The 24190-nt window shown below is 44.2% G+C and overlaps 1 protein-coding gene across 1 annotated transcript in view; it reads left to right on the forward strand.

Moving 5' to 3' along the window:
• The window catches only part of rorb (RAR related orphan receptor B), a 219173-nt gene extending 195233 nt beyond the window's left edge, over positions 1-23940 (forward strand). The window contains exons 7-11 of the mRNA XM_033017557.1: positions 7483-7615; positions 11557-11664; positions 15078-15188; positions 16403-16515; positions 23130-23940. Of these exons, the coding sequence (XP_032873448.1) occupies positions 7483-7615; positions 11557-11664; positions 15078-15188; positions 16403-16515; positions 23130-23285 (621 nt within the window). The 3' untranslated portion in view covers positions 23286-23940. The remainder of the gene's footprint in view (positions 1-7482; positions 7616-11556; positions 11665-15077; positions 15189-16402; positions 16516-23129) is intronic.
• The last annotated feature ends 250 nt before the right edge of the window (positions 23941-24190 follow it).

The following is a 24190-nucleotide window of genomic DNA, read 5'->3' on the forward strand; positions in this document are numbered from 1 at the left end:
AAAGGAGAGGAAGTAAGTACTGGTGGCATTGTGCTGAGAGCAGCAGAGGCAGATGCCATTTTCTCTATTTGAAGTGTGGAGAGCTATTAGGCCAGGTAGGGAACTACTGGTGTTTACTGAATGGAAGAAGCAGCCTGCTGGTGGAACAAAGAAGCAAAGGCTACAGAGAGTCACGCAGCTATCGAGCTGGAAGTGGGGAATATGTTCTTGTATTCAGAGCTGACAGAGATTTAGTGACCTAATAAGAGCAAGAATGGTGATACAGTCTGCTATACATTGATGTCTCCACCACCCAATCTCCTTAACCTACCTTCACATTCCACACACCAACTTACCCCAACTAATGCTGCAAATGCACTGACCCTTTTTCATATTCCCATCAGTCAACCCACCACTTACGCCCACCCCCTTCTTTATTTTTGCCATGTCTCATTCCTGTCAATCTCAGCAAATGCTATCCATATACCATTTCTCTCATTCAATGGTTCTGGAGATTCAGCATGAAAACCGGCCCTTCGGCCTACTGAGTCCATTCCAACCTCCAAGCATCCATTCTGAAGAAGGGTTTCGGCCCGAAACGTCGCCTATTTCCTTCGCTCCATAGATGCTGCTGCACCCGCTGAGTTTCCCCAGCAATTGTGTGTATCCATTCACATTTGTTCTATGTTATCCCACTTTCTCATCCACTCCCAATACATTAAGGGCAATTTCACACATACCAACTAATCTACAAACCCACACGTCTTTGAGATGTAGGAGAAAACCAGAGCACCCGAGGTCATGATCAAACCAGGGTCTCTGGTGCTATGAGGCAATTAGCTTTACCAGCTGTGTTATTGTGCCACCCTGGTCTCTCTTCCCTCCTTGCAGAAAAATGAAACACCGAGCAGGAGGATGAAGATGAAAATTCATGATGATGTATTCAAGAGAGAGTTAGATAGAGCTCTTCGGGCTAACTGAATCAAGGGATATGGGGAGAAAGCAGGAACGGGGTACTAATTGGAGATGGTCAGCTATGATCACATTGAATGACGGTGCTGGCTCGAAGGGCCGAATGGCCTACTCCTGCATCTATTGCCTATTGTCTAACTACATGCAGAGGCTGAGATAGTAGAGAAAAATTTTGTCTTTGGCTATCATGAATCAGGAGATAAGGTAATCATAAGTATTTTGTCAAGAATTTTATATCAGTTTGGCAAACACATTTGCGAGCCACGCGGTAGAAAGATCCCAGCGAGCCGCGGCAATGCCCCGATGTCAAGTCTGGCTGGCCCTCTGTGGAGTCGGAAACCCGCCCAGAGAGGGAAGCCGCTGAGCCTGGTCCCTGCTCACCCTGCGGACTGGAGAGGAGTGAGTCAGAGTGGGAACAGAGGGCCGGTAAGCAGGCTGGTTCTGGGAGGCAGTGCAGTCCACCTCCATGGTGGAGTGGGCCACTGGAGGCCCAGCAGAAGCCTGAGGGCCGACTGGGACAAGCGCCGCTCCATGAGGCCAAGACCGGACGCAACCTGCAGCTGCACGGAGCGGTGGAGCAGTGAAGGACTCCAACATCTACGCTTGGCCAGACCGACTCTGCAACACCACTAGGACAACAGGCCTTCATGGTTAGGTTAAGATTTCTGCACTTACATCAACTGGGACTTGAAAATGGCACCAGATCTGGCGGCTGTTGTATACTGTCTCAGCGTGATATTTTTCCTCATTTGTTTTGTATCTAACATGTGGTTATGTATAGCGATACCCGGACCGGGCATCGAAGGACAAGAAGCGAAGAGATGGAAGCCAAGATACCGAACGGACATGACGCCAAAAAGCCAAATAACTGATTAGATTAGATTAGATTAGATTCCTTTATTTGTCATTCAGACCTTTCGGTCTGAACGAAATTTCGTTGCCTGCAGTCATACATATAATAATAAACAACAAAACACACAATAAAAACAAATTAACATTCACCACAGTGAGTTCACCCGGCACCTCCTCACTGTGATGGAGGCAAAAGTCTTAAAGTCACTGTCTCTTCCCCTCCTTATTCTCCCTCTGCGCTGAGGCAATCCAGGCCTCCGATGTTGTTACCCCACCGGGCGATGGTAAGTCAGTCCCGCGGCTCAACCGAGCTCCGCGAACGGGCCGTTTCAAGCTCCGCGGCCTGGGGTGGTCTAAGCTGCCGAAGATGTCGCCCTCCAGTCCAGCGGATGCAGCTGTTGCCGCGGGAGCTCCGTAAAAACAGGTCACCAACCTGTGACCTGCGAGCTCCCGACGATGTCGTCCACTGGCCCGCGGCCGAGCCCCGGATTCAGGTCGCCGCCGCCGGAACGCCGCCTCAGCCACCGGATCACCGCCTCAGCCTCGAGTTGGGCCACCCTCACCGGAGCACCGCCTCAGCCCCAAGTCGTGCCACTGCCACCGGAGCACCGCCTCAGCCCCGAGTCGCGCCGCTGCCACCGGAACGCCGCCACAGCTCCGAATTCGTCCAGCCTCGCGTTGTAAGCCCTGGCTGGCTCTGCCTCCGGAGCCTCGAGGTCGGTCGCAGTTGGAGGCCACCAGCTCCGCCATTAGACCTCACCGCAGATGGAGGCAGAGAAGGGGGGATACGACAGAAAGAGTCGCATTCCCCCGAAGGAAGAGACAGAAAACCATGTTTCACCCCCCCCCACCCACACATAACACAACCTAATAAACAACAATTTGACTAAAACAAGACCAAAAAAACAACAAAAAAAGTAAAAACAGACGGACTGCAGGCGAGCCGCAGCCGTTCAACAGCACCGCCACTTCCAGAACGAAACTGAACGGAAGTGATGCCGAAAAGCCAAATAACCCAACGGTCGCAACGGCGAAAAGCCAAATAACTGAATGGACACGATGCCGAAAAGCCAAATAAACTAACGGAAATTACGCCAAAAAGCTAAATAACCCAACAGACATGATGCCAAAAAGCCTAATAACTGAACGGAAACGATGCTGAAAAGGCAAATAACGGACATGACGTCTCCGGGGACGGGATTTGTCTGAGACCTTGTCAGCGATTGGTCCAGACCCTGTGTCCATCAATTTTAATTTTCCTTTGCCGCTTTTGGACTGCCAAAGATCATAGAGCAGATTATTTTTGTAAGCATTGATCTACCACGGTGCTTGGGGTTAATAGGCTGGAATCTCTATATCTCTCTCTCTCATTCTTTCTCACTCTCTCTCTCCCCTCTCTCTCTCCCTTTTTTTCCAAGGACTTTATTCAGCAAAATGCATAATACAGCATATCAAAAACACATTCAAAGTTTACAATACATCAAGCAATCATTATAGTACAATGGTACAGTCATTAATTACAATGATCTGGACCCCACGCGGCGACCAGCATTCACGGACGGCCTCCAGAGTCCCTGTGGACAATACGTGTTCCCTCTCCAGGGATCCTCTCTCACACTCCCCCTCCCTCCCCCTCCCCCCCCTCTCATCTATCTATCTATCTATCTATCTATCTATCTATCTATCTATCTATCTATCTATCTATCTATCTATCTATCTGTCTATCTGTCTATCTGTCTGTCTGTCTGTCTGTCTGTCTGTCTGTCTGTCTGTCTGTCTGTCTGTCTGTCTGTCTGTCTGTCTATCTATCTATCTATCTATCTATCTATCTATCTCCCTCTCTCGCTCTTTCATGGCATTCCCGGAATCATCTGGCGTTTTGCAAAGACAACTGCATCTGCAGTTCCTTCCTATTGAAGAAAAACCCTGGCCCGAAACAACTCCTAATCCATTCCCTCCACAGATGCCGCCCAGCCCGTTGAGATCCTCCAGCACTCTGTGTTTTTTACTTAACTCTATAATTGATGATACACACAAAAAGCTGGAGTAACTCAGCGGGACAGGCAGCATCTCTGGATAGAAGGAATGGGCGACGAAATAGCCTTCGAAAGAAAGAAACTGCGATCTACAGAGCTTGCAGTGGAGGCAGAACAGCGGGGCTGGGGAGCTAAGATTTGCCCGGTAGAAGTTGGATGTCGAGGATTCGTGGCAACATCAACCGTAAGAATGATGAAGGACCTGGGGATCAGCGGACAAGCCCTACGCCAGGTCATCAAAGAAACATCATGGTTGGCAGAGCGGAGTAGCCAGTGGCTCTGGTTGAAGAGGAAATACCCCATTTGGTCTCCCAAATACCCGACTAGACAGATGCAGAGGGGGGTGGTTCTGAGACGCCAGAATGCACCGCTGAGCCTACTGGAGACGTCGTGGGTCCAATCAGCGAAACGTAGATTAAAGTAGGTTCCCACTTGATAACCCCAATGACATGTCTGCCTAGCCTTTCTCAACATCGGAGGAGCATAGGTGAGTGCATAAGGCTCCCATCAGCACCGGGAGCAAGTTGACATTTGGCACTTTGGATTTTTTAACATCTTGTCCTGTGTATTTGGAAACATTAAAGCAGGAAATTTTATTTTGTTTTGATCTTTAGAAACGATTATGTTGTACATATTTACCTTTATTTGTGCACTATGGACGGCTGAATTTAATCATGTGTAGTCTTTCTTTGACATGGAAAGCACGCAAACAAAAACTTTCCACTGCTATTTGGTGCACGTGACAATAATAAACAAAACTAAGCTAAATAACTAAACTATTTCATCCACTACAATAATCACTGTAGATTCATATGTTCCAGTCCATATTGGAGTTAGGAATTATGATTTATATTCCTTGTTGTCCGTGAACCTTTAATGTGAATGGTTGCCCAGCCGATTTGTTGGCATCATTAGGGCAGCTCAGTGATGCAGCTGTGTTGTCTGTACGGACTTTGCACGTTCTCCCTGTGACTGCGTTGGTTTCCTCTGGGTGCTCCGGTTTCCTCCCACATTCCAAAGGCGTGTGGGTTTGTAGGTTAATTGGCTTGTATAAATGATCCCTAGTATGTAGGATATAACTAGTGTACAAGGTGATTGTTGGTTGGCGTGGACTCGCTGGGCCAAAGGGCATGTTTCCACGCTTTATCTCTAAACTAAACAGATGAGAAGCAGGAGTCCCGCTGAAGGTATAGTACTCAGCAGCAAGAGCAGAATGGGGAGGTCCTTGCTGCAGGGATCACATGATCTTTGTGAGCAGCTTGTCTTTGAGAAAGCTGCACAATCATTGTTGCTTGATCATTGATGCAAGTGTGAGGCTTTTCTGCTTATGGGTGGAAAATAATGATCACCTGTCAGTACAGCAGAGGAACAGGCTCTTCGGCCTACCATGATTATACTGTCCATGATACCAATTTATACTAAACTCCCCATCTTCCCGCACATGGCCTGTATCCTTCTATCCATGTCTGTAAACTGCAGTTGCCAATGGTTTCCTACCAGATCGTGAAATCACTTCTGCTGCCCATAACTATGATAGGATCAAGGTGATTGTGTGTAATGTGCCAGGTTTATTTCAAATAATTCAGCTGGATATTCTTGGTAAAGGTTTGGGACGTACAGTATAAAACGGCAATATTGATTCAAAAGCAAAAGAGATGAATTGGCAAAGAAGGCATTTAGAACAGAACAGTATTACACAGGAACAGGCCCTTCATCCCGCGTGGGCAGCTTACAGCCCAGTGGTATGAATATTGAATTCTCTCACTTCAGGTAGCACCAGTATTCCCCCTCCCCTACCCAAGTCGCAGTAGCTTCTCATTTTCACCCAACAAACAGCTAACAATGGCCTGTTTCCTTTATCATCATTACTTTTTTGCAAATCTTTCATTTATTGTTCTTTATCTCACCATCTGTATCTCTTGTTTCCCTTGTCCCTAACCAGTCTGAAGAAGGGCCTCGACCTGAAACGTCACCCATTCCTTCTCTCCAGAGATGCTGCCTGTCCCGTTGAGTTACTCCAGCTTTTTGTGTCTATCTTCATCTGAAATTAATCTCATCTGCCTGCGCATGATCCATATGCCTCGAATCCCTGCTTAGTCACATGCATATCTAAAAGTCTTTTAAATGCCGCTTTCTGCATTAAAAGCCTGGATTATGTCATAATTTAAATATTTTAAAACACCATTATGTCATCTACTTTTACAACATTTTTACAAAATTCAAATTTGAACCAAAAACAAAAAATGCAAGAGCCACATAAAAGTTCAGTTAATAAATGTCAAGATTTTTTTTAAAGCACAAGGTACTACTTTACAAGAACAAACAAAGACAATTGTTAAAAAATAGTGGAAACACTCATCTCTATGGAGACAAAGTGGGATGGAGAGCCATTAATTATGGATGAACACAAGAGCAATTGATGGACCTGTGGAGTCTAGAGAGTAACATTTCAGATCACTGCCCCCATATTAGAACCATGTGATAGTGAACATGTTTAAGTTGCACAGAAATTGGACAAACGGTTGATGTGTAATTTGCCAGGTTTATTTGGGAGAACAAAGACAATTAATGTGTTAGGATGAAGACCAAGGGAGGCTAAATTATGCAAATGGTGGAGGTGTCAAAGGTGCCACGGGAGGATGGAGAAGTCTTGTTAATCACAGATAGTCTGTCATAGATATTACAATTGTTCTCCCCACCATTCCTCTTCCTCTACAACTTAAAACACGTTTGGCTTCTGCTCCTAGTTCTGATGAATCATCAACGTGAAATGTTAACTCTGCTTCTCTCTCACCACAGCTGCTGCCAAACCAGGTGAATATCTCCAGAAACTAATGTTTTCCAGCATCTGCCATTTTTGTTTTGCTTTTAAAAAATAAGGAGCAAGTATGATCTGAAATGTAAAAATAGCATATTCCTGACATTCCTGTCACAAAGAAGTAATTGCAGGGTTTAACAATCTAGAAAAATTAAATAGCAAAGATAAATAAGTTAAATTCTGTTAGGAAATGGAAAGGTTTTCTTCAAGAAAAAAGCAAGGAAGTATGCAGCATATTGACACAGCTGGTAGAGTTGCTGCCTCACCAGCATCACCATGCATTCGTTCCTGAGCTCAGGTGCTGTCTTTGCGGGGTTTGCATGTTCTCCCTGTGGCTGCATGGGTTTCTTCCGGGTGTTCTGGATTACTCCCACATCCCAAAGATGTGTGGGTTTGTTGGTTAATTTGCCTCTGTAAATTCCCCCTAGGGTGTAGGAAGTAGTGAGAAAGTGGGATAACATAGAACCAGTGTAAATGAGTCAGAGTGGGCCGAAGGGCCTGTTTCCATGCTGTATCTTTCAATCAACATAGAAGGAGTTGCAAAAACGGAATGGATGGATAAACAAGATAAATAGCTATGGTGAAGTTGCAATTGATAGTATTCAAGCCACAAGTCCACTATCCATTCCCTCTAATGCATCTCAATCGGTTGCTCAGCCAAGCTAAAGCAGCTTTCAGGAACAATACGACATCTCTCTCTTTTGTATTTTGCCTAAAATGCCTCTGCTCTTTTTGGCATACTGTATGTTTCTGACACATGAAAAATGTTTCTGTGCAATTTGGTTTCTCTTCTTCCATTACTGTATCTCTTTTCTCTTTCAAAAGGTGAGGGAAGTCATATGGCAGCAGTGTGCAATTCAGGTCACGCATGCAATTCAGTACGTAGTCGAATTTGCCAAACGCATTACAGGGTTTATGGACTTGTGTCAGAATGATCAAATTCTCCTTCTCAAATCAGGTATGGGTTACAACTATACTTAAATGATGCATAACATTCTCTCGCTTATGGCTAAATATCAATGCTGGGGGTACTTAAAGGACAGCAAGGCAAAAATTGCTACAACTATTCTGTGTAAGTGCATGCAGACCCAAGAATAACAATGTAGACATTGAGCTGATGGAACAGGTTGAACGTAATTGTTTTTTCAAGTTTCAAAATTTTATCTTATATAGGTTTAAGGTGAGGTGCAGAAAGATTTAAGAGGAACCTGAGCGATAACTTTTTCATAAACAAAGAGTTCTGTGGGTATGAAATGAGCTGCCGGTGAAGGTAGTTGAGGCAGGTACAATTGCAGCATTTAAGAAACATGTACATGGTTTAGAGGGTTATGGGCCAAATGCAGGCAAGTGGGACTAGTGCAGATGGGACATGTTTCCGGTGTGGGCAAGTTGGCCGAAGGGCCTGTTTCCACATTGTAAGACTATGACTTGGTTTTAATAAAAGTTAAGATGTAAGTTTTGAACTGGATGGTATCTAATTATTCTGATGTAAATATATTGATTACTTTGGCATGACAAAAAATAGTTATTTCGCCAAATTCTTTGAGTGGAAACTGTGTCAGAAGACTTAGTAATCTCCCTGACTTTTTTTTTTAGTGAAGAAGTGCATCTATTACTGTGATCTTAAGTCTTGAAAAGGTTCAAAGTTTAATTTATCTGACCATGCTGATTAGGCTGGTTGCCAAAGTGTCAGTGGTAAAAGCATTCAGATAGATTCTGAAATGCAGTATCTAGAAGTAAGTAAGTAAGTAAATTGTATTTATATAGCACATTTAAATCAACTCGAGTTGAAACCAAAGTGCTTTACATAGAAGAAATAATTAAGTTTTCATACATCCATAGAAAAATTAAAAAATAAATAAAAATGACACAACATTAGAATTCAACATGAACGTCCCCCCACAACAGAATCAAAATTTCCACTGTGGGGAAAGGCATCAGAAAGTTCAGTCGTCTTCCTCTGTGATCACCCGAGGTCGGGGCCTATTTGTGGCCTCCGCAGCCAGTCCGATGTTTTCAGGCCCTTTTGCCGGGAAGATGGAACCCCGGCGTCGGGTGAACACACCTCAGCGGCTTGGAAATGTCTGGAGCGGCCGCTTCCTCCCCGGAGACCACGGCACCTGAAGTCCTCAGGCCGCGCTGGTTGGAGCTCCGACTCTGGCGATCTCGGATCCCAGGCTCCGCGGTGTTTTAAATCCAGCGCCGCCCGCGGGTGTACGCCCGCAGCCACAGCTCCTCGGATGTTGGAGTCGGCGGTCACAGCACTCCGGGGCTTACTGCACGGTGACCCGGCAAGGCATCGCCCGCTCCGTGGTGGTGTTCCAGCACTGTGCCGCCGCCGAAGCTGGGGTTCTGGCCCGGTCCCGACAGGAAACGCCTCTCCAGTCTGATGGTAGGCCGTGAGGAAGGGGCAAAGAAGCAGCTCGGAGGGAAGCCACCTCTCCGACCAGGTAGGGACTAGGAAATAAAGTTTCCCCCTTCCCCTCCCCCCACCCACCACATAAAAGAAGACCACCAACAAACATTTTGTTTTTAACAGGACTAAAAATTAAAAAACAGGGTGACAGGACGGACTGCAGGCAGAGCAGCCATACACAACGGCGCCCCACTCCTGCAGTCCGCCATCTTGACTGGTGAAGGGTGAAGGAAATTGATTTAACTGTAACTTTCAAAAGTATATAAGATATGTGCATAATGAAAACAAATTACAGGATAATAAGGAAAGTGCAGGGAAATTCAACTGCAGGGGCAGGGGAATGTTCTGTGCGATTCAATGAACTAATCTAGAGAGGGACACAAAATGTTGAATTAACTCAACGTGTCAAGTGACATCTCTGACGATGATCTAGAGAGGGCATTTGCTTATCTAAATCTATTTTCACTTTACCTATGGTGGGCATGGTCTATTTCATCTGTGATACTCTCCTTATTCGACAAACATCATCAGCATGAATAATTGGATGTACCTTCAGGCAAGGGACTATATCCCTGCAGGTGATACTTCCCTTGAATCAGATCATGTAATGATATGACAGTGTGCACTATACAAATCAAATGGTAATGAGATTTAAAACCTAAAGAAAAATAGATCTTAAAAGTTTCTGCTGGGCCAGAATAGAGAGGAGAGCCCAGGCATACACAATCCAGTGTCCAGTGACATCCATGGTTCACTAAGACAGAAGCATGATTCATGGTGCTGTAAGAAATGTTGAAGCGGCCTTATTCGAGGGACTTGTTTAGATCAGTCCCAGCCCGAACATGCAATGCTGATAACCAATCACAAATAGGTTTTCTTAAGTAATATACTTGCCTAGCTATCCTTAGGTTCAGGAGCAGTTTCTTCCCTTCAACCATGTTATATACAACAACCTCCAAATAGGCTCCAAACTATATAGACTTGGCGACGGGACATATGACAATAAAACATTCTTGACTTTTGACCACCCCGCCTGGCTCACCTGACTGCACCTTCCAACTAACAATCTCATTTTAGCTCCCAACCTCATCTAATCACAGATCTGTCATCTTCACCCTGTCCACACATCCATCAACTGCTCTTGGATTCATCTACAATTGACGCCTCTCTATCCCACTAGCTTAAAACAGTCAATCCTTACCCCAGCCCCCTTTACAATCTGTCATTTGACTCCCTCAAACATTCCATCTCAACCTTTGCATCCCAGCATATATCCTCTTCTCACCCTTTCAGCTCCTGATCCAACAATCCCACCATCACCCATCCCCAAAAGCCTCTGATTCACCTGATGTATACACCAGAATGGCAAAGCAGGTGGACAAAATGCTTGCTCACCCTATCCTGCCTGTTAGTACCACAGGAGTAGACAAGAAGGGTTTCGGGCCGAAAGGTTGCCTATTTCCTTCGCTCCATAGATGCTGCTGCACCGCTGAGTTTCTCCAGCATTTTTGTGTACCCTAGTACCACAGGAAGCCTGGAGTTTCATGCACCACTGAACTTCCCATCTAAAGAAGGGTCTCAACCCGAAACATCACCCATTCTTCATCTCCAGAGATGCTGCCTGTCCCGTTGAGTTACTCCAGCTTTTTGTGTCTATCTTCCCATTTTCAGACCTTTCACCAACTCTCCTGAACATTGCTTGCCAATTGCCTACAAAATGTGTGAAAAGGGGGAAGTAAAATGTGGAAGAAAATGAATAGTCCAACTCACCACCAATCTGAAGCAATTGGAATATTAAGACAATTCAGTAAAAAAACACATACATTCATACATAAATGAACAAAAACTTTAATCTTGTGCTCAAGATTAATGGGAAATGTAATAAACTTTCATAGTATGTTGCTCTATTTTCCACAGGAACAAGCTTACACTCGTGGCCCATCCTCACTAAATGAGCAGCACACAAACCATCTCTATATGTGAATTACGCATTCAAAACACCAAAGAGGAGAGACTCAAACCTGAAAACAGAACAGAAATACTCCCTATCATGAGAAAGGAGCATTTCAGACTAATAATCATTCATTTTTAATAGTTTTAACTCCCATCAGAGAGCATATGAATTTGACAAGCTTTGGAATGGTTTATACATTACCACTTCTGAACCTAATTTGAAACTTGCTCATATGAGAGGAAATCATCACTCATTGCTTCATCTTTTTTCCAGGGTTTGAACAATAGACTTATTTTTTGATAAATACTTTATGTTAATAATTCACAAAGCAACCATTCTAATTGAAAAGATATCCGTCACTTAAGCCACTGAGTTTTCATTTTAGAAAATTGATCAAAAGTAAGCTGCGTATTGGGAAGATGGCATAACTATGGCTTCATCTATAATTTAGGTTGGTTGTGTTCAAAATATTTACTGTATTATCGTCTCATTGGTCAGAGTAATGAACTGGGTGATCTCTGTATTTTAGGGTGTTTGGAGGTGGTGTTGGTCAGAATGTGCCGTGCCTTTAACCCACTCAACAACACAGTGCTCTTTGAGGGAAAATACGGAGGCATGCAAATATTCAAAGCTCTCGGTAAGATAAGGCTCTACAACTCTTTGTGATTTGAAATCTTTCAATGTACAGATTTAATTATCTCACCACTCATCATGCAGGATGGAGCCGAAGGTGCTTACATCAAGGAGAAAGGTGCAGTTTAGGAGGTTTAGTTTAGTTTAGAGACACAGCGTGGAAACAGGCCCTTCTCACCAAGTCCCCACCGACCAGCGATCACTCCATACTCTATAGTACTATCCTACACAATAGGACAATTTACAATTTACAGAAGCCAATCTATCTACAAACCTGTACATCTTTGGAGTATGGGCCGAAACTGGAGCAATCAGAAAAAACCCAGGCAGTCACGATAGAAATGTACATATCCGTACAGACAACACACTCTTAGTCAGGATAGAACCCTGGTCTCTTGCACTGTATGGCAGCAACTATACTGCTGCGCCACCGTGCAACCCTAAAGGTCTTTGCAGTGCTTCTTCCTGAAGGTTTTGACTGCCCCTCTGTCTTTGATAACTTTACCTCCATTCTAGGATCTCAGTCCGACAGTTCCTTCGGGGTTTGGGCACCACTGAGGAACCTGCATATGGCATGGCTCTTAGTGAGTAAGTGAGGTTCCTGTGCACCTTTTCCCATTCAGTTCTGTGCTAATCACGTGAAGAAGCTGCCAGGAGGCCAGAGTAAAAGATTCACGGGTATGCTTAAGGTCTCCATGAAATAAATACAGCACCACTACTGACTCTTGGGACTACAAATCATAAAAGTGGCACAATGCACAGCAGGAAGAGCTGCTGCCTCATAGCGCCCAAGTCCCGGGTTCAATCCTGACCTCGGGTTTTGTCTGTATAGAGTTTGCACCTACTCCCCATGGGTGCATGGAACTACTCTAGATGCTCCGGTTTCCTCCCACATCCCAAAGACAGCGATCACCCCGTACATTAACACTATCCTGCACACTAGGGACAATATACCAGGGCTCCCTGTTGCCAGCCGGGCAACCTAGGCAGTTTTTTAGGCTGCCAAATGACAGTTTAGGTGGTCATTTAAGACGACTTGCATGATGCGTGCGATAATGTGCTCGGACGAAGTGCGTAGTTACCAGTCGGAATTATGCTCAATGAAGCATTCACATATTATTTCTGCTTCAAATAAAGTTACAAACTAAACATATTCACCAATCAAGACATGATATATACCACAATGACATGCAGCAAAATTATAATACAGTATCTCAACTCATTTTACACGTTGCAATTAATGCAATTTCTGTTATTTCTTTCCACTTCCAAACAAAAATATGGTTGGATTATTCAGCGTATGATCAACCTGTGTCAATAAATCCTGGACCATGGTAACATATATGCTTAACCATGCACACTACAGATTGATGCAAGCATTTTTTCTGTGAAGGACCGAAAATTATCATGACATGGCCATAGCATGAGTCGTTATTGCTATTGGTGCAGAAACACTCTCGCTTCCCACATCATTTATCCACAACAAAATATACAGGTTGCAAGGAAATATCAAAACTACATTTCATGATAATAGCTGTTAAACCCGACTATTCCCATCTGACAGGTTAAACATCACACTAACTGACAAGAGATGGTCAAAGGACATAACTGCAGCAAATGTTCTTTTGGTAATATGTTTAAAGGTGTCAAAACGCCACATTACCGGACATTCAGATTAGATGTATGTGTTATGAACAGCAATTAAGATACCCAGTTTGTACGCACCAGATTAAATAAAAATTATTGATAAACGCTGTTTCCATCATTCCAATTTCAGAATTAATGTTAAAATTTTAACTGAAATATCTTCTGACCAAATTTGTGAAGTATATGACCGACTGTAGAAGTAAAACCTGGATAAATCCAACGTATAGTTGTGAATGTTTTCATTAAATAACTACGGTACTGATACTCCATATTAAGAGCATTGATTTGCCGGTAAAATGAATTGTGTAATAACATGTCAACGGTAGCAGTGACAATCGAACCCTGCGGTTTTAATGTTTCACGTGTTCACAATTTTATTAATCCATCTTTATGGATTAAAACAAATAATAACATTGGGAATTGTTATTATTAATCGGTGCGGAATGGATGGATTGAGGCTGGGGAATTAGTGCGTGTTGGTTGGAGTAGATAAAATTGTGAGGGGAGAGCGCGGGGGATGTTAGTGGGGTTGAATGGGGGGATCAGTACGGATGGACAGGGAGAGAGACAGAGGGCGAGAGAGACGGAGACAGGGGGAGAGAGATAGAGGGGGAGAGAGGGGGAGAGAGACGGGGGGGAGAGAGACAGAGGGGGAGAGAGACAGAGGAGAGAGACAGAAGGGGAGGGGGAGAGAGACAGGGGGAGAGAGACAGAGGGGAGAGAGACAGAGGGGAGAGAGACAGAGGGGGGTGGGGAGGAAGGAAGGTCAGCCCTCCTCAGACAACACCGGCATCATTGCCCCGCTGCCTTGGCCATCCCTGTCCACCGCCAAAGGGGGAGGCAGTTGGGATCTCCTCGCCACCGCTTCCCCTCCTCCGCCAGCCAACAGCAAAGTGCGGGGCCGAGCAGTGCAGACGCTTCAGACGGCGGAAGAGGGCCTCCCGCTCTCCCTCCCTCCTCCAGGTCGCGGCGTGCGGGAGGGTTTGTTTTGAAAGCGCCGCTGGTGGAGTGGCAGGCAGCGGCCGTTATCAGGACCGGCGGGGTGAGGCAGGAGGAGCCGCTGTCGCTGCCAAAGATCCGCTCTATAATCTTTGGTCGCTGCTGCTGTGTGGGGCCCGTCATTCGCTCCGATTCTCCGTCACCCAGCACCTAGTATCTTTGACCCGCACTACAGCTATTGCTGCCGTCGACACGAAACGTCACGTTCCTTTTCTCCAGAGATGCTACCTGACCTGCTGAGTTACTCCAGTTTTTTGTGTCTGTCTTCGGTATAAACCAGCATCTGCAGTGCCAAGCCGGGCAAAATGACTCGGCATTTAGGTTACCCGGCGGCACTTTAGGTGGTCATTGGCACCCGGGCAACCGCTAATTTCGAGCACTGTAATACAATTTTTACCAAAGGCAATTAACCTACAAACTGTATGTCTTTGGAGTGTGGGAGGAAACTGGAACACCTGGTGAAAACCCAGGTGGTCATGGGGAGAACATACAAACTCTGCGCAGACAGCAACCGTAGTCAGGATCGAACCGGGGTCTCTGGCGTTCTACTGCTACGCTACTGTGCCACCCTTGATGTAATATATAAAGCTGCCCGTTATTTTCTATGGTCTCAGCTTTCCAAGTTGCTCTTCCAATAATTCGACAGAGAAATAAGACTGATGTCTTGATATGAATATCAATGGAAAGAAAATGTCAACACATTTTGAACAATTTTCATGTTACTATCCTTTGAGCTGTTCATCTTATGATTGCCATTTGTTTCCCTCACAGGATGTGATGATCTAGTGAGTGCTGTCTTTGACTTTGCTAAAAGTTTATGCTCCCTCCAGCTGACTGAGGAAGAAATAGCTCTGTTCTCGGCTGCTGTTCTGATATCGCCAGGTGTGTGTTTATCTACCATACACAAGCAAGTTTGAGTATATTTCAGACCTAAATATCTGATGCAGTAGTCTAGTTCATTCATTCTTTTGATGGATCTCACATTATAGAAACATAGAAAAATAGGTGACCCTTCGAGCCAGCACCGCCATTCAATATGATCATGGCTGGTCATCTAAAATCAGTACCCCGTTCCTGCTTTTTCCCCATATTCGTTGATTCCTTTAGCCCGAGGAGCTAAACCTAACTCTCTCTTGAAAACATCCAGTGAATTGGCCTCCACTGCCTTCTGTGGCAGAGAATTCCACAAATTCACAACTCTCTGGGTGGAGAAGTTGTTCCTCATCTCAGTCCTAAATGGCTTAACCATTATTCTTAAACTGTGACCTCTGTTTCTGGACACCCCCAACATCGGGAACATTTTTCCTGCATCTAGACTGTCCAATCCTTTAAGAATTTTCTATGTTTCTATAGGATGCCTCTCATCCTTCTAAATTCCAGTGAATACAAGCCCAGTCGACCTATTCTTTCATCATATGTCAATCCCACCATCCCGGGAATTAACCTGGTGAACCTACGCTGCACTCCCTCAATAGTAATGTCCTTCCTCAAATTAGGAGATTAAAATTACACACAATACTCCAGGTGCGGTCTAACCAGAGCCCTGTACAACTGCTGTAGGACCTCCTTGTTCATAAACTCAAATCCTTTCGCAATGAAGGGCAACATGCCATTAGCTTTCTTCATTGCCTGCTGTACCTGCATGCTTACTTTCAGTGACTGATGTACAAGCACACTCAGGTCTTGTTGATCATCCCCTTTTCCTAACATGACACCATTCAGATAATAATCTGCCTTCCTGTTCTTGCCACCAAAATGTCTCACATTTATCCGCATTTTACTGCAATTATAGTTTGAGAGTTATACAGCATGGAAACAGGCCCTTCGGCCAAACTTGCCCATACCAACCAACATGTCCCATCTATACTAGTCCCACCTGCCTGTGTTTGGCGCATATCCTTCCAAACCTGACTTATCCATGTACTTGTCCAAATGTTTCTTAAACGTTACTTTTGTACCTGCCTCCACTCCGGCAGCACTTACCATCCATTGTATAAAAATGTTACCCCTCAGGTTCCTATTAAATCTATCCCCCTCACCATAAACGTATGTCCTCTTTAGTGACCATTCTTCTGTATTCTCCTCACATCCTTCAGATCGACCATGGTTAATGGAACCGAGGAAGGTTCAAAAGCTACAGGAAAAGGTTTATTTTGCACTACAGCACGTGATTCAGAAAAATCACCTGGACGATGACACATTAGCAAAGGTAATTGTTGAGCTGATTCATTGATCAAATGGGAGGATTGGAGATGGGAAGGCACCCGGATATGAACAGTTGGGAGTACAAATGGAATAGACCAGGCTTAACTGAAAATTTCTCAGTAATACCAAAACTGTCTGCAGGACACACAGACTTTTCTGTGACAACTAGAAAGGTTTCTTCTATGCATTTGAAAGGAATTAATCTACTAGTGTGCTACCTTGGAATATGAATGATCAAGGGTATAACATTTATCCTGTCAACAATGAATTTAGCATAAGAACATGACAGGACATTTAATTTAGTTTTAACTTTAGTAATACAGCATGGAAACATGCCCTTCTACCCACTGAGTCAACACTGGTTCTGTTAACCCACTTTCTCATCCACTCCCTACACACTGTGGTCAATTTACAGAGATCAATTAACCTACAAACCCGCACGTCTTTAGAATGTGGGAGGAAACTGGAGCACCCGGAGGAAACCCATGTAGTCACAGGGAGAATGTGCAAACTCCACACAGATGGTACCCGAGGTCAGGATTGAACCTGGTCTTTGGTGGTGTGGGGTTCTGCCAGCTGCTCCACTGTGCTGCCTTCTGTATTGTTGACATTAAAAAAATAACAAGATTATTTCAGTCCCTTGGATGGTTTAATCATTGCATGTCACTTATAACTGTGAAGTATCCTGTTACTCTAATTTATTGACAAATTCAATATCGAACTGCCACTGGATATTAGGATTTTTAACTAGATTTTACATTTGTCTTCCCATAATGGTTCACACATATCAAGCAAGATCTAGTGGAGATGATAGGAACACTCAAACAAGGAAGGAGAAAACACAAAGTGCTGGAGTAACTCGGCAGGTCAGGCAGCGTATCTGGAGGACATGGACAGACAAAGTTTCAGGTCAGGATCCCTTTCCATGTTCTCTAGAGATGCTCCCAGATTCGCTGCATTACTCTCCAGCACATTGTGTTCTATGCAAGATTGCAACATCTGTTGTTCCTTGTGTCACCAAAGAAGGAGAGAAAATCAATGAATTATCAATCCACTGAATAGTTTAAACACACATCCATTGAGGTTGCAGTTGAACCTGTGCAAATTATCAGTGGAATACTATTTGCAACCATTAACTTCACAACTTCTGCTGAGATAAAAAATGTCAGGTACAAATTAAATCCATCAGATTTGGACAAGAATGTCTAGCTTAGTTAAGCTTGATGGCAGCAAGAAAAAATATTGCAGCTTGAACCTATCCAATGCTAAAAAAAAATTCTCCTTGATCTGCATTTGGTGGCCATTAGCATTATGATTCTCATTTTTTTAATGGGAACCTCCGGCCAAGGTGTATAATATTTTTGACACTTACATATGCTATCACAACGCACTGTAGTCTCTAAACAACCCTTCAGTAATTTTCCTTGCCCTCCATTTCAGAATAATACTGCTTTAAGCCGATAACTCGACACTAGCACTGGCAATAAATAATTTTTTTAAAACACAGCTTTCCAGCCCCTTATCTCATTGGCCACACTCGGCTGCACATCGGTGTCAATCTGGTGGTACCGGGGTCTGGCAAACATTCACACGTGCTCCAGTAAGCAACGATGGCGGGTGCAGGGAACATAGATACATAGAAAATAGGTGCAGGAGTAGGCCATTCGGCCCTTCGAGCCTGCACCGCCATTCAATATGATCATGGCTGATCATCCAACTCAGTATCCCGTACCTGCCTTCTCTCCATACCCCCTGATCCCTTTAGCCACAAGGGCCACATCTAACTCCCTCTTAAATATAGCCAATGAACTGGCCTCAACTACCCTCTGTGGCAGAGTGTTCCAGAGATTCACCACTCTCTGTGTGAAAAAGTTTCTTCTCATCTCGGTCCTAAAGGATTTCCCCCTTATCCTTAAGCTGTGACCCCTTGTCCTGGACTTCCCCAACATCGGGAACAATCTTCCTGCATCTAGCCTGTCCAACCCCATAAGAATTTTGTACGTTTCTATAAGATCCCCTCTCAATCTCCTAAATTCTAGCGAGTATAAGCCAAGTCTATCCAGTCTTTCTTCATATGAAAGTCCTGACATCCCAGGAATCAGTCTGGTGAACCTTCTCTGCACTCCCTCTATGGCTATAATGTCCTTCATCAGATTTGGAGACCAAAACTGTACGCAATACTCCAGGTGTGGTCTCACCAAGACCCTGTACAACTGCAGTAGAACCTCCCTGCTCCTATACTCAAATCCTTTTGCTATGAAAGCTAACATACCATTCGCTTTCTTCACTGCCTGCTGCACCTGCATGCCTACTTTCAATGACTGGTGTACCATGACACCCAGGTCTCGCTGCATCTCCCCTTTTCCTAATCGGCCACCATTTAGATAATAGTCTGCTTTCCTGTTTTTGCCACCAAAGTGGATAACCTCACATTTATCCACATTATACTGCATCTGCCAAACATTTGCCCACTCACCCAGCCTATCCAAGTCACCTTGCAGTCTCCTAGCATCCTCCTCACAGCTAACACTGCCCCCCCAGCTTAGTGTCATCCGCAAACTTGGAGATGTTGCCTTCAATTCCCTCATCCAGATCATTAATATAAATTGTAAATAGCTGGGGTCCCAGCACTGAGCCTTGCGGTACCCCACTAGTCACTGCCTGCCATTGTGAAAAGGACCCGTTTACTCCTACTCTTTGCTTCCTGTTTGCCAGCCAGTTCTCTATCCACATCAATACTGAACCCCCAATACCGTGTGCTTTAAGTTTGTATACTAATCTCTTATGTGGGACCTTGTCGAAAGCCTTCTGAAAGTCCAGATACAACACATCCACTGGTTCTCCCCTATCCACTCTACTAGTTACATCCTCGAAAAATTCTATAAGATTCGTCAGACATGATTTACCTTTCGTAAATCCATGCTGACTTTGTCCAATGATTTCACCACTTTCCAAATGTGCTGCTATCCCATCTTTAATAACTGACTCTAGCAGTTTCCCCACTACGGATGTTAGACTAACTGGTCTGTAATTCCCCGTTTTCTCTCTCCCTCCCTTCTTAAAAAGTGGGGTTACGTTTGCTACCCTCCAATCCTCAGGAACTACTCCAGAATCTAAAGAGTTTTGAAAAATTATCACTAATGCATCCACTATTTCTGGAGCTACTTCCTATAGTACTCTGGGATGCAGCCTATCTGGTCCTGGTGATTTATCGGCCTTTAATCCATTCAATTTACCCAACACCACTTCCCGACTAACCTGGATTTCACTCAGTTCCTCTATCTCCTATGACCAGCGGCCCCCTGCTATTTCCGGCAGATTATTTATGTCTTCCTTAGTGAAGACGGAACCAAAGTAGTTATTCAATTGGTCCGCCATAATCCTTGTTCCCCATGATCAATTCACCTGTTTCTGACTGCAAGGGACCTACATTTGTTTTAACTAATCTCTTTCTCTTCACATATCTATAAAAACTTTTGCAGTCAGTTTTTATGTTCCCTGCCAGTTTTCTTTCATAATCTATTTTCCCTTTCCTAATTAAGCCCTTTGGCCTCCTCTGCTGGTCTCTGAATTTCTCCCAGTCCTCTGGTATGCTGCTTTTTCTGGCTAATTTGTACGCATCATCTTTTGCTTTGATACCATCCCTGATTTCCCTTGTTATCCACGGATGCACTACCTTCCCTGATTTATTCTTTTGCCAAACTGGGATGAACAATTTTTGTAGTTCATCCATGCAGTCTTTAAATGCCTTCCATTGCATATCCACCGTCAACCCTTTTAGAACTAATTGCCAGTCAATCTTGGCCAATTCACATCTCATACCCTCAAAGTTACCTTTCTTTAAGTTCAGAACCGTTGTTTCTGAATTAACAATGTCACTCTCCATCCTAATGAAGAACTCAACCATATTATGGTCACTCTTGCCCAAGGGGGCACGCACAACAAGACTGCTAACTAACCCTTCCTCATTACTCAATACCCAGTCTAGAATAGCCTGCTCTCTCGTTGGTTCCTCTACATGTTGGTTTAGATAACTATCCCGCATACATTCCAAGAAATCCTCTTCCTCAGCACCCCTGCCAATTTGATTCACCCAATCTATATGTAGATTGAAGTCACCCATTATAACTGTTTTGCCTTTGTTGCACGCATTTCTAATTTCCTGTTTGTTGCCATCCCCAACTTCACTACTACTGCTAGGTGGCCTGTACACAACACCCACCAGCGTTTTCTGCCCCTTAGTGTTTCGCAGCTCTACCCATACCGATTCCACATCCTCCAAGCTAATGTCCTTCCTTTCCACTGCGTTAATCTCCTCTCTAACCAGCAACGCTACTCCACCACCTTTTCCTTTCTCTCTATCCCTCCTGAATATTGAATATCCCTGGATGTTCAGCTCCCAGCCTTGGTCACCCTGGAGCCATGTCTCCGTGATCCCGACTATATCATAATCATTAATAGCTATCTGCACGTTCAACTCATCCACCTTATTACGAATGCTCCTTGCATTGAGACACAAAGCCTTCAGGCTTGTTTTTACAACGCTCTTACCCCTTATACAATTATGTTGAAAAGTGGCCCTTTTTGATTTTTGCCCTGGATTTGTCTGCCTGCCACTTTTACTTTTCACCTTGCTACCTATTGCTTCCGCCCGCATTTTACACCCCTCTGTCTCTCTGCTCACACATTTAAGAACCCCATCACCTCTTATTCTCTGTTTATTATTGTTTTCTTCTTTCCCCCCTACATGTTGGGTCTGAATGCTTTCCTTCTCTGCCTCCTGCCTCACACACCGTCTAATAGCTTTCTCTATTTGAGTCCCTCCCCCCAACCATTCTAGTTTAAAGTCCCCCCAGTAGCCTTTGCAGATCTCCCCGCCAGGATATCGGTCCCCCTCAGGTTCAAGTGCAACCCATCCTTTTTGTACAGGTCGCACCTTCCACAAAAGAGGTCCCAATGATCCAGAAATTTGAATCCCTGCCCTCTGCACCAGTCCTTCAGCCACGCATTTATCCTCCACCTCGCTCCATTCCTGCTCTCACTGTCGCGTGGCACAGGCAGTAATCCCGAGATTGTTACCTTTGCTGTCCTACTCTTTAACTCCCCTCCTAACTCCCTAAATTCTCCTTTCAGGACCTCTTCTCTTTTTTTACCTATGTCATTGGTACCTATATGTACCACGACCTCGGGCTCCTCTCCCTCCCCTTTCAGGATATCTTGGACACGTTGAGACACATCACAGACCCTGGCACCAGGGAGGCAAACTACCATCCGGGTCTCCCGACTGCGTCCACAGAATCGCCTGTCTGACCCCCTAACTATAGAGTCCCCTATTAGTATTGCTCTCCTCTTCTTTTCCTTACCCTTCTGAGCAACAGGACCGGTCTCTGTACCGGAGGCCCGGCCGATGTCGCTACCCCCAGGTAGGCTGTCCCCCCCAACAGTATTCAAACAGGAGTACTTATTGTCAAGTTGTACAGCCACCGGGGTACTCTCTAGTCCCTGCCTGTGCCCCTTGCCTCTCCCAACCATGATCCACTTGCCTGCCTCCTGTGGTCTTGGAGTGACCACCTCTCTGTAACTCCTCTCAATGACTTCCTCGCTCTCCCTGACCAGACGGAGGTCATCGAGCTGCTGCTCCAGGTTCCTAATACGGTCCCTTAGGAGCCCCATCTCGATACACCTGGCGCAGATGTGGACGTCTGGAGGGCTATCAGACTCCATGACTTCCCACATCTGACATCCAGAACAGTAAACTGCCCTGGCCCTCATACTCCCCTTACCTAGAATACAATACAAAACAAACTGCTACAATACAAAACAAACAGCTACAATACAGTACAATCAGCAGGGATCTGACTCCCAATCAGCTGCTCCCTCTTGTCTGCAAACATCTTTGGATACTTGCAGGCTTCAAAAGTAAAAACTCAGGGGTAAGTTGGAAAGTGCAAAGATATTTGAACTAGGAAGTTGGCAAGGAGCAATGATAGGGGTAGAGCTGATAATCATTGCTGGAAACCTACTGTGTAGTGCCGTGGCAGCCACTGTCAGGGTAGTAATAAAACTAAGCTTATTTGCAGCATCTTTGTTAACGATAGGAAAAAGCATACTCGTTTTGTAAACGGTTTTTGGAAGCAGATTTGATTCGGATTTGATTCAGATTTTGCAATATAATTGTCAATAAGGAACAATTCTTTAAGAAATATTTCCCAAATATTATACAGAAAAATAATAATAACATTTTATGTCTTTCAGAGAAGGAATTGCAAATTGCGGAATTTAAAACACCCATCATCATCCTTGGCTTTACTCAAATTATTTAAAACATTCTTCCATCTTCCTCTAGTCGTGGGGGTGGGGGATTGGGAGGGGCCTCACAAGTGGAATAGCCTAGGGCCTCTCTTCATCTAAATCCGGCACTGCGGGTCAGGCAACATCTCTGGAGGAAAGCAATAGGCGACACTTCGGGTTGAGACCCTTCTTCAAAGTGCGTGACCATGTTAGTTCGGATTTGCTGCTAGATTTACAATGACACTGGCAAAATGGCAAAATGGTTGAGGGGAACATAGTTGGTTACAGAGTTTAAAGTTGTATTCTATTTTTTAACTCTTCTTTCAGCTGATCTCCAGATTACCAACTCTAACTGCACTTTGCAACCTGCACACCGACAAGCTCCAAGCATTCAAGCTGTTCCACCCAGAGACTGCAAACAGCCTGTTCCCTCCCCTGTATAAGGAGCTTTTTAACCCAGACTCTTCAGCCATCCCCAAGTGACGGTGATGGCTGACACATGCTACTGCGCTTGGAACAAAGCTCTCTTCAGACAAAGGCACATAATGTGTACATTCAAGACTTCTAAATGGAAGGAAAAAAATCACTACTGCAACACTAGGAATGTCCTGCACTTAAATAGATTCTTTTTCACCACTACCGATTAAAGAATGTAAATACTGCACCTGACCTGGAGCTTTGTGGAACCGGTCAGAAAATGTACAAAAGTTAAGTCATTCTTCTTTTATCTGTTTTGGGGGTAAGTTTTAACAATCAGATGCTGGTTAATGCTGTTTTATAACTAGAACCGTGATTTCACAGTATTATTCTTTCTATTTGTGGCTTGGACATAATTTAAGAAATTCGGCCTTCTAGGCTTAACTGTTTCCATGTCTATTTTCTTTTTGTCATTTTTTTTGTTGAGTCTTGTAATTTAATTTTTGATGTCTGAGAATTTGACATTTCCAATATATGTCCGAAAAAAATATATGTTGGGAAAAAGTGTAGGAGAGAAAAGGATATAAACAAAAGCCTTGTCTGGTTTGTTGAGAAATTGAGTGTGGATTCTGGTATATTATATGTAAAGAGGGTTTTAGGGATTTGTTGCCTGTAAATGTAAATTCTAGATTTAAAAAAAGCACTAGTTTTCCACATTAAACTATATTTTTATGTAGAAAGTTGCACAGAATGACAAAAAACACAAAACAAAAAAGATAGAAAATGGTCTTTTAGCCACAGTGACGTCCACCAAATCATTATGATGGAAGCTTTTTAAATGATAATTTGTGTCCTGGTGTATTTCAAATAAGAAATGGTAATAAGTAATGATGTTCTACAGGATTTATAGGATGTATTTTTATCATCCCATGGCAAATTGACAGTCAGTGAAAAACTGTCAATGTTACAAG

This window comes from Amblyraja radiata, chromosome 3 (genome assembly GCF_010909765.2).
Source record: "Amblyraja radiata isolate CabotCenter1 chromosome 3, sAmbRad1.1.pri, whole genome shotgun sequence".
In the NCBI taxonomy this organism is placed as follows: domain Eukaryota; kingdom Metazoa; phylum Chordata; class Chondrichthyes; order Rajiformes; family Rajidae; genus Amblyraja; species Amblyraja radiata.